At 49.6% G+C, this 18,297-nt stretch overlaps 7 protein-coding genes across 7 annotated transcripts; 3 read left to right on the plus strand and 4 right to left on the minus strand.

Annotated features, from left to right (window-relative positions):
- Positions 1–288: 288 nt before the first annotated feature.
- KVR01_010925 (ribosomal 40S subunit protein S13) lies at positions 289–1,168 on the minus strand (the record flags this gene model as incomplete). Its single annotated transcript, XM_044786786.1, has 4 exons — positions 289–462; positions 549–595; positions 842–874; positions 967–1,168. The coding sequence occupies 4 exons, from the start codon at positions 1,166–1,168 to the stop codon at positions 289–291; spliced, it is 456 nt and encodes a 151-aa protein (XP_044640072.1).
- A 1,061-nt stretch (positions 1,169–2,229) lies between these two features.
- Positions 2,230–4,319, minus strand: KVR01_010976 (uncharacterized protein; the record flags this gene model as incomplete). Its single annotated transcript, XM_044793532.1, has 5 exons — positions 2,230–2,468; positions 2,537–2,798; positions 2,866–4,017; positions 4,174–4,208; positions 4,292–4,319. The coding sequence occupies 5 exons, from the start codon at positions 4,317–4,319 to the stop codon at positions 2,230–2,232; spliced, it is 1,716 nt and encodes a 571-aa protein (XP_044640123.1).
- Positions 4,320–4,839: 520 nt separating this feature from the next.
- KVR01_010994 (8-oxoguanine glycosylase OGG1) lies at positions 4,840–6,356 on the plus strand. The gene is made up of 2 exons (XM_044792006.1): positions 4,840–5,059; positions 5,136–6,356. Exons 1-2 carry the CDS (start codon positions 4,941–4,943, stop codon positions 6,256–6,258), a joined length of 1,242 nt encoding a protein of 413 aa, XP_044640141.1. The 5' UTR covers positions 4,840–4,940; the 3' UTR covers positions 6,259–6,356.
- A 1,858-nt stretch (positions 6,357–8,214) lies between these two features.
- Positions 8,215–9,545, minus strand: KVR01_011027 (uncharacterized protein; the record flags this gene model as incomplete). Its single annotated transcript, XM_044794963.1, has 4 exons — positions 8,215–8,261; positions 8,481–8,719; positions 8,808–9,210; positions 9,287–9,545. 4 exons carry the CDS (start codon positions 9,543–9,545, stop codon positions 8,215–8,217), a joined length of 948 nt encoding a protein of 315 aa, XP_044640174.1.
- A 2,496-nt stretch (positions 9,546–12,041) lies between these two features.
- Positions 12,042–13,804, plus strand: KVR01_011130 (uncharacterized protein). The gene is made up of 2 exons (XM_044794984.1): positions 12,042–12,560; positions 12,649–13,804. The coding sequence occupies exons 1-2, from the start codon at positions 12,061–12,063 to the stop codon at positions 13,697–13,699; spliced, it is 1,551 nt and encodes a 516-aa protein (XP_044640277.1). The 5' UTR covers positions 12,042–12,060; the 3' UTR covers positions 13,700–13,804.
- Positions 13,805–14,091: 287 nt separating this feature from the next.
- On the minus strand, positions 14,092–15,595 carry KVR01_010924 (uncharacterized protein; the record flags this gene model as incomplete). The annotated part of the gene is made up of 1 exon (XM_044786384.1): positions 14,092–15,595. The coding sequence occupies exon 1, from the start codon at positions 15,565–15,567 to the stop codon at positions 14,092–14,094; it is 1,476 nt and encodes a 491-aa protein (XP_044640071.1). The 5' UTR covers positions 15,568–15,595.
- Positions 15,596–15,892: 297 nt separating this feature from the next.
- On the plus strand, positions 15,893–17,200 carry KVR01_010763 (uncharacterized protein; the record flags this gene model as incomplete). Its single annotated transcript, XM_044794639.1, has 1 exon — positions 15,893–17,200. One exon carries the CDS (start codon positions 15,893–15,895, stop codon positions 17,198–17,200), a length of 1,308 nt encoding a protein of 435 aa, XP_044639910.1.
- Between the last annotated feature and the right edge of the window lie 1,097 nt (positions 17,201–18,297).

The raw sequence follows: 18,297 nt of genomic DNA on the forward strand, positions 1-18,297 counted from the left end.
GTTGGTAGTGCAGGGGTGTTATGATTTTGTTCATCTACCCTCTACCAAGAGGGAGGTTCGAGATGGTATCATCCTCCCCAAACCAAGATTTGTCGATCGGATGTGACCCCGTCGTTTCGGTTCCAGTCCTTTCCCCAACTCCGTACCAGGCCTTGATCATGGCAGAGGCCAACGACCGAAGTATTTCCAAGCCATTAACACACTTTTCACGTGGCTTCTTTCGCGACCAACTCCCTTCCTCTTCATTCCATGACGGCAAGAGCTTTAGCAGTAGACAGAAGCTATCGCTTAGGCGACGAGGGTGGAAGCGGTGGCAGCCTCGTAGCGCCAGGTAGGGGGCAGGACACCGACGGTCTTGTAGTAACGGGCCAGACGGTGGATACGGGACTCGATCAGAATAAGGCGGAACTTGGAGTCCTTGTCCTTGCGGTTGCGCTCGAGGTGCTTGCGGACGGCAACGGCCTAGGCGCGACACATTGATTAGCTTCCACGACATGCGGGCTTAAGCGGACCAAGTTTGTTTTTTTTTTTTTGGGGGTTCCGCGCACCTTCTTGATCAACATGTACAGGTCCTCAGGAATATCGGGGGCGAGGCCTGTTTTAGATCACTCTGTCAGCTCATGACCGAGCAGAGGCATGTGTTTATATTTCATGTTCACGTGTTCGTCCGGCCGACCCGCGTCCCGGAGCTGTGCTGTCCGCAGCAGCTCTGAGGCACGTCTGCATTGCAGAGGACACAACGTGGCATGGCGTAGGGTGGAGGAGTATTTTTGGTTGGACGCGATGGATTCGAGACCCGTTTCGCTTTCGGTGAGGGGCGTTCAAACTGGGCAAAGCGTACCGCTGGACTTGAGAATGCGCAGAATGCGGTTACCTGAGCGAAGATGGGTAAATGTTAGTCTCAAATCCTGAATACATGCTCGACCTCACGATGTATTCCTCATGGACGGGTAGAGCACAACATACCGGTGACGACCTTGACCTGGGCAATTCCGTGGGAGTCACGCAGGATGACACCGATCTGGGAGGGGGTGGCACCCTTCTTGGCCAGCTTGCAGATCTGGTCGACGACCTGGTCGGGGGTGGTCTTGAGCCACGATGGAGCGCTGCGGCTGTAGGGGACGGCGGAAGCCGAAATTCCCTTTCCGTTGGAGTGAAGACGACCCATTGTGATTGATGGTTTGGAGTGTTGGTGGACGGTGCGAAGGGACTGATCGTCGAGGTCGTCGTCGTCGTCGAAGAGGCTTGGTCGTGCTGCTCGTATGTGGGAGGGCTGCTGCAAACTGCCAGGGAAGATTTTAGGGAAGTTTGCGTGGGCCTGCCCGGCCAAGAAGTGGGTCCGGTGAAATGGTCGGGCCGCACCCGCTGGACTGCAGGTGCAGGAGTTGGGCTGTCGACGGACGGGTGGGTCCGCCAGTTAGCTTCATCTGCAAATCTTTTGAGCAAGCTTGCACGTCGAACTTCCTCAGCAAAACACAATCAACCACGGGCCGTACGCACACCTTGTTGGTTACAACAGTGAAGCTGGTAAGTTCAAATCGGACGTCTCTTTCTTATTCTTCTTCTTCTCGCCGTGCTCAGGTGATGATCAACAACCTAATTTTTAATTACTATTCTGGTACCTCTTATGTTAGGCTTCCTTCGGGATTCCGATGAATGTAATGGACTTCTGATAGCACACACTCGCAATGCGCCTCTTTTGCCCACATGCCTGGTCAGGACGACTTGCTGACTTGGCCCACACACAGGTTTCTAACCCTATGCTCCTATTTCCCGGTGCTGTGGCTTCTCAAGTCCTGGGGCCGTCTGTGCACAGCAAGGGCCGTCTGCACCGTCACAGCGGACTATTGTAGCTAGAAGTTCAATGTGACAGTCTTTGATCTCGTGTTGTTTGGGATCTCGACCACGTCTTGTGAAGTGTACTAAGATGTCAAAAGCTTTAAAGCTTTATTGGCCTCCGATCAACGACCATGCTCGTCGACCCCGTCCATTTTGTAGCCTATCAGTGCTGTACAGCGTGTCATTTGACAGACTTCTCATGTTTGGATTTCTAAAGGACGAATTCGCATTCTCCCGTCGCCAGTTCCTGCCAATCAGTTTGTTGATTTCCCGGGGTTTACTGAAATTTCCTGCGCTACTGCTCGGTTGCTCTTGTGTGATCGATCCCTGGCTGGGTTACCAGCCGTTGCTATCCCGCCCGCCCGCCCGACGTGCCCACGTTTTGTCATGCTACCAAGCACCCACTTCGAAGTTCTCCTCGGGGAAGTAGGTCGTGACCACAGTCCGATCGGCGAACTTCCTACCAGCCAGGGCCTTGAGGGCCTTCGTAGCCGACTCCGGGGTGTCATATTTGACGAAAATCTTGCCCACTCCGGCCGACTGTCGACTGCCGCCAACCGGCCGTGGGACCTTGATTTCAATAATTTCCCCGTATTTGGAGCACTCCTCCCGCACATCGTCGCAAATTTCTGCAAAATTGTCAGCATCAACTCCATTGGGCTCCTCAATGTCCATTCGCTTTTCATTATTGAAATACCTTCGTAGTCATCGTTGTCCATCAACTCCTCGGGAGTGACCATGTTCAACAGCTGTAGAATGCGAGTGACCTCCGAGTCGGTGGAGGTGGTGCCGGCGAGCATGGACATGGCGTTGACGCCCATCTCCACGCCCGCAACCTGGGTGATTCCTATACTAGCTTTCCGGACCTTGAGGTGGTTCTCACCGAGCTCCATGTTGTCGAGGGCCTTGATCGCTACTTCGGTGGCGGCTGGGTCGAGGTATTCACAGAAAGCAATGCCCTGTCACGAAATTGGTTAATCACAGTGCCGGGCCAATGAACAATACTACTACTAGACAAAGACTTACCCGCGACTCCTCCGTGCTGCGGTCCTGGACCAAAACGAATGCCTTGAGCTCGCCGAAGCTGCTTAGCAGCTCGAGGACCTGCTCCGTCGTCAGGTATGGCGGGATATTGGCCACGCTGATCTTGTTGGGAGTGTCGATGACTATGTTAGAAACGCGACCTGGCTCATAGTTGGGGTCATCAACAACAGCTGGGACGATGTAGTCCTTGGGCCGTCGGATCTGCAGGCCCGATGGTACGCCATTGGCCGCTCCATTCGCATCGTCTGCCTCCATCGATTGCCCATCTAGGGCCAGGGCAACAGTGGCGTCGTCGGGGGTCTTGAACTCGACCAGGGCAAAGGATCGGTCGGTAGAGAGTTGGACGAGCGCGCAGGGGTCGGTGGACTCGACGACATTCAAGCCATTCAGCTGCAAGTTGAAGTAGCTGGAGATGGACTCCTCGGTCGCTGATGGAGGCAGGTTGGAGACGACCAGGCGCTTGGCCTGACGCGAGTTGGTGGGCTTCAGGGTGGCGCTGCTGACCGAGTTCCCTGGCTGGTTCATAAACGCCTGGAGCTTGGTAGGATCCATCTGCTGCTGCCGGGGGGCACCGGGCAGCGGGAACATTCCAGACAGCTTGGCCTGCTCCGCTGTGACGTTCTCGTAGCCGGGTGGCTTGATGTCCCACTGCACCAGGCGCCGCTTGCGCTCCAGGACGGGGGTGATGTCGGTCAGATCCGGAGTGGGCTCTCTCTTCTTGGGAGGCGGCGAATCACTACGGCGTCGCTGGTCCCTGAATTCGTCCTGGTCGCGGTCCCTCTCCCGTTCCCTCTCCCGGTCCCGTCCACCACCGGGGCCGCGGCCTCCGGCCCCGCCGCGGCGCCGGTCGTCGAACAGGTCACGGTCGCGACGAGGAGGCCTATCGTCGTCCCTGCGGCCGCCGCCCTCGCGTCTTGGTGGTCTCTCCCGGTCCCAGTCCCGGTCCCCTCGACGGTCCCGGCCCGTGTACCGATCCTCGCGCTCCCTATCGCGGTGGTTTCGGCTGGACGAGTAGCTATCCACCTCCCCGCCGGCATCGCGGCGGCGGGAGCTGTCGTAGGGGGATCGAGAGCGGCGGCGGCGGTCGCGGTCGTGGCCACGATCTCGTCGGTCGTCACGGTCGCGGCGAGAGGACTAAGCGGAGCAGAAGATGGTCAGCAAGTTGGCGAGCAATCTTGGGAGGGGGTTCTTGCAGCAGGTGGCTGGCTGGTGTTGCTACAAAGCAATGCGATGCGGAGGGTAGAATCGGACCACCGAGCGAGGACAAGAGAGGGAGCTCGCTGTACTTACCCCGTAGTCCCTGGATGAGCCATGGCGGCCGCCGTCTTTTCGATCCATGGGTTAGCAAGAGTGTCGGCCTGCAATTGCGATCGCGATCCATTTGGGAAGAGGCCAGGGCGGAACCTACCGCGCGATGAGTACGTGTCGCCGCTCATGATTGACCTGGCAGAGGAGCCTGGCCTCAAGATGCGACAGGAAACGGAGGTGCCGTGATGGTGCAAGATCCGCGTCAATGGGCGGCTGGCTGATGGCGGCTGGCTGATGGCAGCGGGAGGGTTGGTGTTGATGTCGCAGGGCAAGACAAGACAAGGGCCCCAGATAATGGAAAAAGCTGATGCCAGAAGCAGAGCAACCCAAGAGGGAGAGACCACTGCGCGGCCGAGCTTGGGCCCTCGTTCCAACTCGAAAATCCAGGGCGAGGCTGGCTCCGGGTGGGTGGTGCTAGGCCCAGCCAGGCCTAACGCCCCCCGCACACCCCTGCAGGCGTCTACCACACACATGGTACCCTCGTACCTGCCCAGAGGTGAGAACGCCAGCAGCAGCAGCACCTTGCGACTCGATCTCGGATTCGACTGCTGGGCCGATGTCCATGCAGTACGGGTGTGCGACTGTGTGCAGACAATCATTCATTGGTGGCAAAGTTCCAAAACCTCACTACAACCCCCTTCCCCCCTTGAACAATACAATTGACCCTCCCCCCAACTGAGACCATCTTCAACCTCGCTGTTCAGCCTGGCCCCTTTCTTTACTGCCCTTCACCGACTCAGACCGCGGCAATGGGCGCGCTCAAGACACCAGAGTGGCGCAAGCTTCCGTTAGGTCTCACCGAGCTTTGCATTGACACCACTCTGCGATGTGGGCAGTCCTTCAGGTGGCGCAAGCTCGACGACGAGTGGTGAGTAGACACTGAACCTGACCCTTGCTTTTCCCACTTGCTGTGGTAGAATTGCCTCCGCTCACACGATCTGCAGGCACTGCACCCATCACGGCAGGATCGTGTCCTTGAAGCAGGATGCAGACCATCTTCACTACCGCGCAACATGGCCAACGCCCTCTGCTGTACCATTGACGCCGACTGCTTCGTCCACAGGGACAACCACACCAGAGGATCCAACGGCAGATGACACGGAAGCCCTGCTCAAGAACTATTTCAACCTGCATTACGACCTGGCTGAGCTGTACAGGCAGTGGGCGGACGCTGACCCAAACTTTCGGAAACGGGCGCCCAGCTTCACAGGCGTCCGCATGCTGAACCAGGATGCCTGGGAGGCCCTCGTTGGCTTCATATGCAGTAGCAACAATAATATTTCGAGGATATCACAGATGGTCCACAAGCTATGCCTCCACTACGGGCCTTACATCGGCACCATCGGCGACCAAGTCTTCCACGACTTTCCCAGCCCGGCTAAGCTCACGTCACCCGGGGTCGAAGCCCATCTCCGCGAGCTAGGCTTTGGTTACAGGGCAAGGTATATAGCACAGACGGCGCAGCAGATCTCACACCAAAGACCCCAAGGCTGGCTGCTGAGCCTGCGAAATCCAGCAAGCATTGCCTGGGGTGCAGTGCCCGACAAGGCACAACCGCACGAGACACCCACATACAAACGCGCCCACGAGCAGCTGCTCGAGCTCACCGGTGTCGGCCCCAAGGTCGCCGATTGCGTCTGCCTCATGGGGCTGGGCTGGGGCGAGGCTGTCCCCGTCGACACACACGTCTGGCAGATCGCGATGCGTGACTACAGATTCGGCGGCAAGTCCAAGAACAAGACGCTCACAAAGGCCCTCTATGATGCTGTGGGCGACCATTTCAGGGAGCTCTGGGGCAGCCAGGCAGGCTGGGCCCACTCCGTCTTGTTCACAGCCGATCTGAGAACCTTTTCGGATCGACTGCTTGAGAAGAATCCGAAGGAGGAGATTGACAGTACCAATATGGTGGTTAAGGTCGAGACCAAGGATGACGTCGCCTTGGTTGCACCCATCATGCCGTCAAGGAAGCGGAAGAATGTAGCGGCGACTGACGTAAAGGTGGAAGCAGATCAGAGGGCTGCGGCAGACCCGGCCGGGGTGAGGAGGAGCAAAAGAAGGAAAAATTGATGATGAATATCGCCGGCAAGGTTTCCATGTCATCGTGCAGTGATGTTTCGAGCTGCCAGCCTTCCTCCTCGCCTGAGTACCTAGGTACCTAGGTACTCAATAGTCAAGGGCTCAGATCAGTTGCACATTGGTAACAGCACGCTCTCTTATCATCTAGACCAGAGCTCTGGCGCATGGCAACTGAAATCTACCAAGAAAAAGTAGGGTATCGGTGTGGCTTCAATGATGAATAGACAACGGTACCGCTTGCTCCACAGCCCCGTAGATCTCTGTCCTGTCGCCGATAGACCGGTACGCCACATTAGGTAAGTACGTTTTGGGACAGTACCCGTGGGCCTCGGCTTCCACTTACCCACTCCTGGCGGAGTGGGTGCCAAAAACCCGCAACGGCCAAAACCTCGCAACACTCACACCTACCTATTTTTACTACTTTCCCCTAATAAATCCTACTTTCTAAGTAAGTATATTTCCTTTATTAAATTTTATATAGATAAAAAATAAATACCTTTAAAATCCTTATTTTATAAAGATTAATAATAAAATATTTTTAAATTTTTAGGGTTAGGATTTAAAATTTTAATTTTTTTAGTTAAGGGGTTTTTAAAATTAATATATTTATTTAAATAAATTATATTATTAAAAAGTAAAAATATTAGATTATTTCTAGAATTATTCTCTTTATATAAATAATATTTATAAAATTCTTATTTTAAAATTAAGGTTATTATAATCTATTTCTTTATAAGATATTTAATATTATAAATCCTTTTAAAACTTTAATTTTTAATCTTTTAATAAATAGATTTTAATTTAAAAATATTTCTTTTATATAAAAGAAAATTCTATTAAAATTCTATAGGTATTATATTTTTATTATATAATTTATATAAAAAGATATATTAATTTAAAAAAACCCTTAACTAAAAAAACTAAAATTTTAAACCCTAACCCTAGAAATTTAAAAATATTTTATTATTAATCTTTATAAAATAAGAATTTTAAAGGTATTTATTTTTTATTTATATAAAATTTAATAAAGGAAATATACTTACTTAAAAAGTAGGATTTTATAGGGGAAAGTAGTTAAAATAGGTAGATGTGAGTGTTGCGAGGTTTTGGCCGTTGCGGGTTTTTGGCACCCCCTACGCCCTTGGCGTAGGGGGGCAGGGAAGGCCTGCCCCCCGGGTAAGAGTTCTTGTGACTCCCAGCGACCACAATGGTATGTTGGGGACGCAGAAAGCTTCGTGAGAGGCTAGACCGGTGTCAATCACTTTCTAGCCTCAGTTAGGTTTCCACACTGGGTGTAAGAGGCGATCTTGATGCCAGCCAGTCGTTGCATGGTTGTCACCCTGTCAAGAGAGGTGGAGCTGAATGTAAGAGGTGGCCTATAACATGTAATTGGTTTCGACTTCAAGGACGTGCACACCATTCATCTTCCACCAAAGTTTAGGCTAGGAACACACCCACCATATATAGAAGTAGGTTTAATACTAAGTCTAGATTACATTAAGTATATAGCTACCGTTTAAAAAGGTTTTATTAAATATTTAATCTAAATTATATTAATAATTTATAAAGTTAAAGGTTTTTAAAATAAATTTATTAATTATAATATTATAAATACTTTATTTAAAAGAATATAAATAATTTTTAAATCTCTTAACTTAAAAATCTAATAATTATTAACTTATATTATTATAGTTTTAAAAAGTTTATATTAATTATAATAAAATTATAATTTTATAATTATTAATAATAAAATAATATATTTTAAAAATAAAAGAATTAAATTTCTATTATATATATATTAAATTAATTTATTATTATATTATAATTATAAAATATTAAAAAAACTCTTACTATATTATAAATTAAACTAATAATTAAATTGAAATTATAACATTTAGGTTAAGTGGTGTGATAGAATTCCCCTACTTATTGCGCAGAATTATAGACTCATAGAAGGAGGAATGAAAGCTGCTCTTGTCTGAAAGCTTGAATTTCTTCTTTTGAGGCAGGATTGTTCGTAACATTCCATTGTTGATTCCGCATATAGTTTGATCCAGGCCCAGTATATGTTGGGCTGTCACACGTTTTGCTCCTGGAAAGGACCCTGGTACAAGTTTATCTTGCCGTTGATGTGATAGAGTAACGGACGATCGTTGACATGGATTCACATTGATGTCAAGTATCAAGGGACACTCACACTTTCCCAACATCACTGGCCACCTTCTTGCCTTTCCAGAACAACCATGACACAGCGATAACCATCTTGACAGCTCCTCCAATCCACAACGCAGCTGGCATCCCGGCTTTCGACTTCTGCAGCCAAGCCCCAATGATTCCACCCGCGACCATCAAGAGAACAGCGACAACCCGCCTGTTGCGCTTCACATTCTTACCAATTGGCGCTATGATCAACGGATCAGAGAACAAGTCGCAGTCTAAGTACACGTTAGTGCTGCTATAGATCATAAGGTGCTGTGTCCTTGACCATCCCAAAACCTGAAAAATCGTGATCTGTAAAAGGAGAAAGGTCATGCTTACACAGCGATGTCAATACATTTGTCGGCACCTCATTAAACCCCAAGACTCGGCTTGTCACGATCTGACCTCCAAATTGGAATGCCAACAACGCGACTGGCAGCAGTGTCATAGCCTCTGTCTCGTAGCTGGCAAGCCTTTCGTGCGCTAATGCAGTGCCGAGAGATCGCATACCGAACGCAGGGACGGCGCCGCTCTGAGCCACTGCCGCCGCGGTGATAATGAAAGCGGACTGGATGAAGAACGAACCAGCTAGGGTCATCTTTCCTTTGGGCTGGATTCTGCGGGACTGGCTGAAGAAAAAGCATCCCGCCCAGAAGCAGACGATGGACACCAGTGCTCTGAGCCAAAGTGTCTCGGCGGCGTAGGGGAGATTTGCTGTACCGAGCGCGAGGAAGATAGTATTGCCTGGACTATATGTCAGCTTGAGAGTTGCCGTGACACACTTGCTATTGGGTACAGGGTAACATGGATGTGTACTTACCGGTCTGCATGCTCACGAAGACGCTGCTAGCGTTAAAAGCGACGCTGTCACAAATCCCTGACACGAAACAAGTCGCCAGGACGGGCAGGTCTGAGTGTGAAGGGTTGATTTCCTCGCGAAGCCTGGTCATGAAGCCAGGCTTCGCAGCGGTCTCTGTCTCTTGTTGAGGCATCGTGGAGGCATCAGATGAGACTCTGTCACTCAGAAGCATCGCCGGCGTCCCGAATTGCAAATTCTTTGGGGCTTGCTCCATCGTCATCATGAGGTTTTCGCTGACACTGTCGAGCACTTATATTTTGTCACTCGCATCCATTCTTGAGAAGCTTGGGAACTCAGAAATAGCGGACATCGTGAAAAGTCTCCTTCCAAAATTTCCAGTCAGGGGTCAGGGCCCACCTCTTTGCCCAGAGCTTAGACCGGATCCACAGCGTTATCTCTCGTCGATGGCGGCCATGGGGCGCCTCAGGCAATCGGCCGATTTACCCGGCCGCCGCACCGAGCAGTTCACAAACTCATCATATGAAGTTGGCAAGTAAGGCAGAAAAATAGAAACGTTCCATGGAGTCAATCTTCTCACATTCCAGAGAACTTAAGCCCCTTAAGGGCTATTTATTCCACCCTCAAGATTTACCGCAAGTTGAGCCATCCCGATATAAATGAGCGCGTTCCAGCCATCCAAGCCTTGGATAGACCGGGGGACAATCACGCCATTGTGGCTTGGACCGTCTTTGCTGTCAGCAGGAGGTTTGATAGCTGCGTCCGACAAGCAGTTTTGCTTTCCGCATATTCTTCCTCTGACGACATACTGCAATCTATGCTGTTTTGAGATGTACCTTTAGAAGTTGGTCTCGGTGTGACCTTGCACGATTATGGATTAATAATCGTGCCGTGGGCGCTCCCAGACTGGGTTTGATTTAAAGACAGAGACCTTGTGCCCATCACTCAAGGTATGGATTGTGAGTGATGAGCTTTCAACCCTGGAAGTGGAGAGACATGGATGACCAGGGGAGGCGCTAGGGAAGTTTACAAATGTGCTACCCTTTACTGAGACTAAACTTTACTGAGACTAAGTCACACATTTGGGGTGCCGGTTTTCCGACACGGCATGAGGACCTTGAATCTTGACTCCATTCGTGGTTGAGCTTTGATTACAGTTCAAGGTCTTTGTCTAATTGCGTGCTTTTTCGGCTCTAGACAATCTCATGCTATCTAACAACGCTGACTTGCCTTGTTTGCTGAATAAGTTCGATGCGAAATCGGAGTTAAGGGGTGATTCAAACAGGCTCATCTACCCAGGTAGTTATTCCCCCAAGCTTACTCAGCATGATCCACAACCTATTCTATAGCTATAAGTCCCTTTTAATAATTAGGTAAACTTATTTAATAAATTTATAAATTTTAAACATTATCCTAGCTATTGTTAGGGCCATGGGCTGAACGCCCGCAGGACCAACCAGTGGGTCCGTGCACTCTGCTTATCTTATCAGCCCAAGTGGCCTCCATACCTCTCGCGACGCGGGATTGCAGCTTCGCTGCCTCCCCCATACTATTCTTTAGGCAACTCTAGTTTTGAATCAACAATTCTTTGCAGACAATTTGAGCCTTCTTTTACTATAGGTCGCGAGGACCGTCTTAGCTATTATAGCCGCATTAAGCTAGGGGTTAAGTGTTATAAGAGGGGAAATAAAGATAAGATAACTATCCTTAATACGTTAATTTAAATTAAGATAGCACTACCTTCTATATAAAGAGAAAGGTTTAAAGGGATTATAGGGGGAAGGTTTAGGTCTTAAAGGGTGTGGGTAAATAGGCTATACTAAATGACTAAGTAGGTAGGCAGCTAGTGGGGCCCCCTGTCACCCACATACACACACTTATATTAAGGTGGGTAACTAAGTGTATAGGCTACTTATAGCCTCCAAGGCCCTAAGCTCTTTTAGTATTAAAATTATTAAAGGTTTCCTTCCTTCTTTTCTTCCTTTCTTAAATAAATTAAATATTATTTAAAATTATATATAACTTTATATTTATTTTATATATATAAAAAATAAAAATAAAGTTATATATAATTTAAAATATAATATAAATTTTATAATATATATAAATTTTAAATTATTAAAAAAGAAGTAAATAATTAGATAAAAAAAGAGTTATATAATATAAAAAAAAGATATAATATAGCTAAAGCTAGGGAAAAGTATCTAATAACTTAAAGTAATTTAATCTACTATGCATCCCTAGTATTATAATGCACAGCGTCTAACTGCAGAGTGGTGGTTTTTAAGCGGTTTCGTTCCTTTCCCGTACACACGCGAAGACATATGTGATGCTTTGAAAAGTAGTAAACACTGAAAGACCTGCTGGGTTCTTCAATTGGTATTTGTTCAAGAGGGCAACAGGCTTTGGGATTTAATACAGGTTACCAGAACTTTAGTAGGCATGCAAGCAGGGATTGGTGTCTCGTGCCCAAACGTTAACTATGAAGTATTGCCTGTGCCCCCGAAATGCAGGATTGGTGGATGTAGACTGCCCAATTAACTCACGTGAATTGGTTCGGTAGGTACATAAGAGGACTAGCTAAGTATTAATAATAGACTACCTATCGCAGGATGCGAGGACTCAGTCCTCCACTGTTCTGCGTTAGTGTTAGTTCTGCCTAGGGACCCACTCACTCGCGCTTACGCCCAACCTGGCGCTCTTATTAACGTCCAGAAGTTTGGTTCCCTTGAGCTGGCTAGCTCACTCGACTTGGAAGCTGAAACACCCACCTGGATATGGCTAACAAAGTGGCAAGCCCGCCGGCAGAAGCCACTCATGCTCAGTCTCAAATTAACGAGGCAACTGAATATTCCGCATTTTCGCGCGGGCAGAAGAACTACATCATTTTCCTAGCGGCGTTTGCAGGTTGGTTCTCATCTGCCAGCAGCTTCATCTATTTTCCAGCCATACCGGCAATAGCTGAGGACCTTGACCAAAGCATCGAGAGAATCAACCTCACAGTCACATCCTATCTTATCGTGTCCGGGATATTTCCCTCCATCACGGGAAATGCGGCGGACCGCTTCGGGAGGCGACCCGTATTTCTCATCAGTCTGACAGTCTATCTACTATCGAATATCGGCCTAGCTCTTCAGTCAAATTTCGGCCTTTTGTTCTTCTTTCGAATGGTGCAGAGTGCAGGCATTTCAGGAACGTTTTCCATTACGTACGGTGTCTTGAGCGACCTCTTCACACCTGCTGAGAGGGGCGGATACGCCGGTCTCATCTCCTTTTTGTACGTAAATATCCTCATGAACCTACTTATTTAGTGATCAAATCCCCGAAGAGAAATCGTAGCCTTGCAGTGCTGACAGCGTCGGCAGTCTAAACACGCCGCCTAGTATTGGTCCCCTTCTGAGTGGCTTGCTACTGTTGCGGTGGTCATGGCGCTCCATATTCTGGTTCCTCTCAGCTGCTACGCCGTGCTGCCTCATACCGATAGCGCTTTTGTTTCCTGAGACCAATCGGAGTGTCGTTGGAACCGGAAATGTACGAGCTCATGGTTTGCATCGACCCCTGCTGCCTCTTCTTCTCCCCATGGTGGGTGCCAAGTCTACATGCCAGCCAATCGACAAGCAGACGGATCAGAGACCTTCAATGAATCCACTCACGTCCATAAAGCTGCTTCGATCTCCTGGCACTGCTTTGTTAGTGGCATCGTACGGCGTGGGCTATGCGACTTATTCGTGTCTGCAGGCGTCTTTGTCCTCGTTGTTCCTCGATATCTACGAAGAACAAATTTCAAGCTTGGCCAGCGGCCTTATTTACATACCTTTCGGTGTTGCATGTGCTCTCTCTGCCTTCGCTACTGGGAAATTGCTTGACAGGAACTTCCGAGAAACAGCCGCCGAGCAAGGTGTCACTGTCACTACGAACAGAGTTGACAACCTGTCGACTTTTCCAATCGAAAAAGCAAGACTCCGAACAATTATACCGCTGGTCTGTGTTAGCGCCTTGCTCATTATCGCCTATGGCTGGCAACTTCAGGCGGGCGTGACGATGGCAGGCCCGCTTGTGACACAGTTTTTCATTGGTCTAACGCTTCAGACAATGTTTACGGCGTTGAGTACTTTACTCGTCGACGTAAACAGGGAATGTCCATCGACTGCACAAGCCGCCTGTAATCTTGTTCGGTGCGAAATGGCGGCCGGTTATCTTGCAGCGCTTGATCCACTATTGCGAGCTACTGGGCCTGGTTGGACGCTCCTGCTGCTAGCAACTACTGTGCTTTCATCCGTGGCCATGCTCTGTGTCCTGCAACGGAAAGGCCTGCAATGGAGACGAGAAAGGTTGAACGCAGAGGCTGCACATGGAGCAGGCCAACTTTCGGTGCTTGTAGATAATCGGCAAAGGCGAGAAAGTTCTGGAGTCTGAAACATACACTCAGTATGCGGATCAGGTACGACGAACAATGAATGTCTCGAAAGACTACATATCTACATAAATATAGGCCATAAATACCTAAGTAGTAGCTCACAATGGTTCATGTGGAGCAATGTGGTTTCGCTTCTATTCCGTATATGTCCGAGGACATACATGGCGCCTTCATACGGTGGTAAGCACTCAAGACCCAGCGCTTGGAAAGAATCCGATGTCATATAATTAACAGAGAAGATATAATATAGCTAAATTTAGTGCGCCCTAGAGGGTGAGAACTACAACATGAAATCTTAAGAGCTATCACCAGTAAAGTGGCGAATACCGACGTTTGTCGACATTTGAAGTACGCTATAGAATTCCTTTGCATGAGAAGCCCACCCACGTAGCTACAACTTTGGCGACTGCCTCTGCGCTGCCTTTATGTCCTGCCTAAAGGCGAGATCACCAAGTATTTCCTCGGACCCGCCTCCCACGACCATCATTCTCAGGTCCCTCGTAATTTGCTCGACGAGACCTCCTCCGCCAGGCCCATTTCTCTGGTACGCGACTCCACCCATGGTTTGTTGCGCCTCTCTCGCGGCATGCTCTAGCAACCTACCACCTGACACCTTTGCCAGAGCAATTCTTCCCGCAACATCATCGTTCTGCCATCCTCGCATCTGTATGTGATAAGCGATCTGTTCTAACCATGCCCAGTGCGACTCCACCTCCCTAGCCATCGTGATGATCTTGTGTCGGATGATCTGGTGATAGATAAGGGGCTTGCCGAAGGTCTCTCTGGTGTATGCATACTGCATTGCTGTGCTGAGGCAGGTCCGAGCTTTGCGGTTGCAAAGAATTGCCATGAGAAACCTCTCCTTATTGAAATTGGTCATGATGTATTTGAATCCCTCATTCTCCTGTCCAAGCAAATTCGCGATCGGCACGCGAACATCCCTCATACGCACCCAGCTCGCTCCGCCGGCATTTTGACCACTATTGTATATTTTGTCGATTTCGACCCCATCTGAGCATAGAGGCACCACAAGCATCGAAATGCCTTGAATCCCGGGGCCTCCGGTGCGAACTGCTGTTGTCATATGCGATGCCCATTGTGCGCCCGTGATCCACTTCTTGGTGCCTGTGACTAAGTAATTGAGCCCGTCCGCAGACTTGACTGCCTTGGTGCGAATATTGCCAACGTCGCTGCCACCGCTGGGCTCTGTAATGCCCAAACAAAAATTGGTTTCTTGCGTGAATAGTCCAGGCAGCCATCGGCGCCTCTGCTCCTCAGTACCGTGGTTGATTATGGGCGGCACGCCAATGGAATTCGCTCCTCCCAGTGCGATACCGACGCCCCCCTCTATTCGGCCTATTTCATCGCTGAGAATCATGAAATGGAAGACGTCGAGAGTATTAACTGGTATACCTGCCACGAGCTCATGTCCGCGCGGCCTGTAGTCGGCTGGTATATTTGCAAAGGGCAGCCCGGAGTTGATGTAGTCGGCCTTTGCTTCAACTGGGCAATCGCCCTCCTCCTCCCATCTGAGATGATGAGGGATAATTTTCCGGTCGATATAATTCCTGGCATAAGCTTGGAGCTTCCTGTGGGATTCATTATAGTAAGGCGACTCCAGGGACTTTAGCCAGGCCGGCTCTGCCCAGGGAAGCTGAGGATCCTGGTTCTCCCTGGACATGATATCACGCAGATGCTCTCGGTTGGTTCGAATTGGTCCGTGGTGACACTCCCTTTTATCGCGGGAGTTCCACAGTTCTTGATAATGCATACGCAGGTATAGGGTGGATCGAAATTTGAGCTCAGTACATCCAGGGCTTGTGAAATGATTCACAACGCCTTGAAAATGCCGAGGTAAATAATGCATGAGACGTTCATACCTAGGTAGCTTCTGCGGGGTAACCTGTGAACGCCCTCCTTCGGTAGATCGCCCACATGTTTCGCCCGTAAAGCTACTTAAGTCCTCTGGATGAATGGTTCGGATGGTACAACGTTGATCCTGTTTGGCACCGTACCTAGGTACTTATGAGATCAACGCGGGGCCGCATAGTTAGGATTGCATTCCTTCCGTTGCGAAGAACACTTGCTCAGCGTCGAATTAACCACATGAAATCAACGTCTAAAAGTGCAAGAAGTCGACTGGAAATCGCTAAAAAGATAGGATCTTTGCAAACTATTGAGGAATACTCAACATGACATCAAGCTCCTTTCCCAGACTGCCCAGTTCTGGCATCAAAGTGATCATTGTCGGGGCTGGTTTCGCTGGATTGACAGCTGCTATCGAATGTCACCGCAAAGGACATTCTGTTACCGTTTTTGAAAGAGTCCCTGAGCTGAAACCCCTCGGAGACATCATCAGCTTCGGACAGAACGCCTCACGGATCTTTGCAAAATGGCCGGGCGTCATGGAAAAAATTGAGCCCATCATGCACAAATCCGATGGGATCAATTATCACAACTTCGAGGGCAAGTTTGTGACGTCACAGTCATTTTCGCCGGAAAGGCAGTGGGGACGGAGGATAAATGGGCATCGTGGGGAGCTGCACCAAGTCCTCTACGAGCATGCTCGACTCAGAGGAATCGACGTGAAGCTTGGCCAGAACGTTACCAATTATTTTGAGACCGGCAACGAGGCCGGGATCGAAGCCAATGGTGTTAAGCATACCGCTGATGTCGTCCTGGCTGCGGAGGGTGTCAAATCTAGAGGTCGGTCAATAGTGCTCGGGTTCGATGACAAACCTCAGCCTTCCGGTTATGCTGTCTTCCGAGCATGGATGACAACAGAAGAGTTGAAACAAAACGGCATGACAAAGTACCTTGTCCAATCAGATAGCCACAATGCCTGGCTTGGGGAGGACATACATTTCATCGCCGCTGCCATTAAGGATGGGGCCGAGTTGAGCTGGGTCTGCACCCACAAGGATGAGGCAGGCATCGAAGAGAGTTGGCAGTTTCCTGGAAAGGTCGACGACGTGCTGGAGGTCCTGAAGGGCTGGGATCCTGTCGTGTTAGAGCTTGTGAAGGCAACTCCGCCAGATCGCCTGTTCGACTATAAGCTCGTTTATCGGGATCCCCTTCCGACCTTTGTCTCCCCGCAGGCCCGAATTGCTCTCATTGGTGACGCTGCACACCCCTTCTTACCAACATCGATCCAAGGGGCTAGTCAAGCCATGGAAGATGGGGTGACTCTTGCGGCTTGCCTCGACATCGCAGGCAGGCAGAACGTAAAAGAGGCCATGCAGGTGTATGAGAGAATGCGATACGAGCGGGTCCACAAAATACAGGCTACTGGCGTCACAACACGAGACAAATGGCATAAGGCAGATTGGGACCTGATCTGGCAGGACCCGACTCTTTTACATCTTAAGCGCGAGGCCTGGATCCTCAATTTTGATGTCGAAGAGAGTGCTTACTCGCAGTACGAGGATTTGCGGACATCACTGAAGGGGAAAACGGAAACGGGTATTCACGACTTGGGGGAAACACCTCAGGCTATTTAATTACCTAGGTAGGTAGGACCTGTAATTGTGCCGATTCATCGCGCATGCTGGAAATCCTTTGTAAAGCTTGTCTCTGGCCTCGTTAGTCCCGATTTGACCTGCTTCACTTGATTCGGGGCAGATATCCAGGGATAGAGCAAGATCCGAAATCACAAGCCGAAAGGGGGAGGTTCAATGTTCTCTCTAAAAGTCGGGAGCATACGGGATGGAAAGGAATCTAGCGATCTCAATCCGTTCTGACAAGTGCCTTGAGCTCTCTCCATTTCTTCCAGTCGTTGATGTGCCTATGAGCCATATATTTGGTTAGTATCCCGAACAGATGGGTCATAGACCAACAGTAGCAATTCGCAGTGGATGATAGTGCTGGTGTTCCCCCGGCAGTGCCCCTTCAAAGCCACAAGGCCAACAGGCACAGTCACTCAGGGGTGATAGAGCGTGCTGGCCGGATGCACCTTGGATGCGCATAGCTGTTCTCGGAAACGAGACAGCAATGCAATATCGACCGCTGGAGACTATAGTAGGGGGGGATGATGCAACAGAAGAGACAATAACAAACGTACTCGTGTTTCTCCAGCACGTGCTTGATGTAGTTGAGCTTCTCCTGGATGGAAATAAGCTGCTCGTTGATGACTGTCTGGTTATGGTCCAGGCGTTCCTTGCGTTTTCATTTCCCGGAGTCGGAACGCATCTCTCGAACCGCACCCGCGATAATTCCAAGCTTCTTCGGTATCAGGGTGTCGACCGCCTGCTTGGCATTCTTGTATTCGCCTTTCTCCACCACTTGATCTTCACCTTGTGAGGGCTGACCTTTCTTGTCATCTTGACTGCGAGGGGTGAAGACAGGTCAATGACAGGGGAGGGTGTGTCGGTGGGTGTCTAGGAATTAGACGAAGTTGTATTTCGACTCAGTGACGCTCCCGGTGTTACGTGGTAAGACGAATGTGAAAGTTTGCTTGCCAATCGTATTGTCTTTAGGGCTGGAGGCGCTAGATTGTACCTAGGTAGCTAGTGTTCCTGGCTCTGAGCATTGTTACTGGCATCTAGTTCAACCGGCAATGGAGCACTATTGTGGCCCATCACCTACAAAAGCTTTCTGA

The sequence above is a fragment of the Diaporthe batatas genome (assembly GCF_019321695.1).
Source record: "Diaporthe batatas strain CRI 302-4 chromosome Unknown Contig00014, whole genome shotgun sequence".
Lineage (NCBI taxonomy): Eukaryota > Fungi > Ascomycota > Sordariomycetes > Diaporthales > Diaporthaceae > Diaporthe > Diaporthe batatas.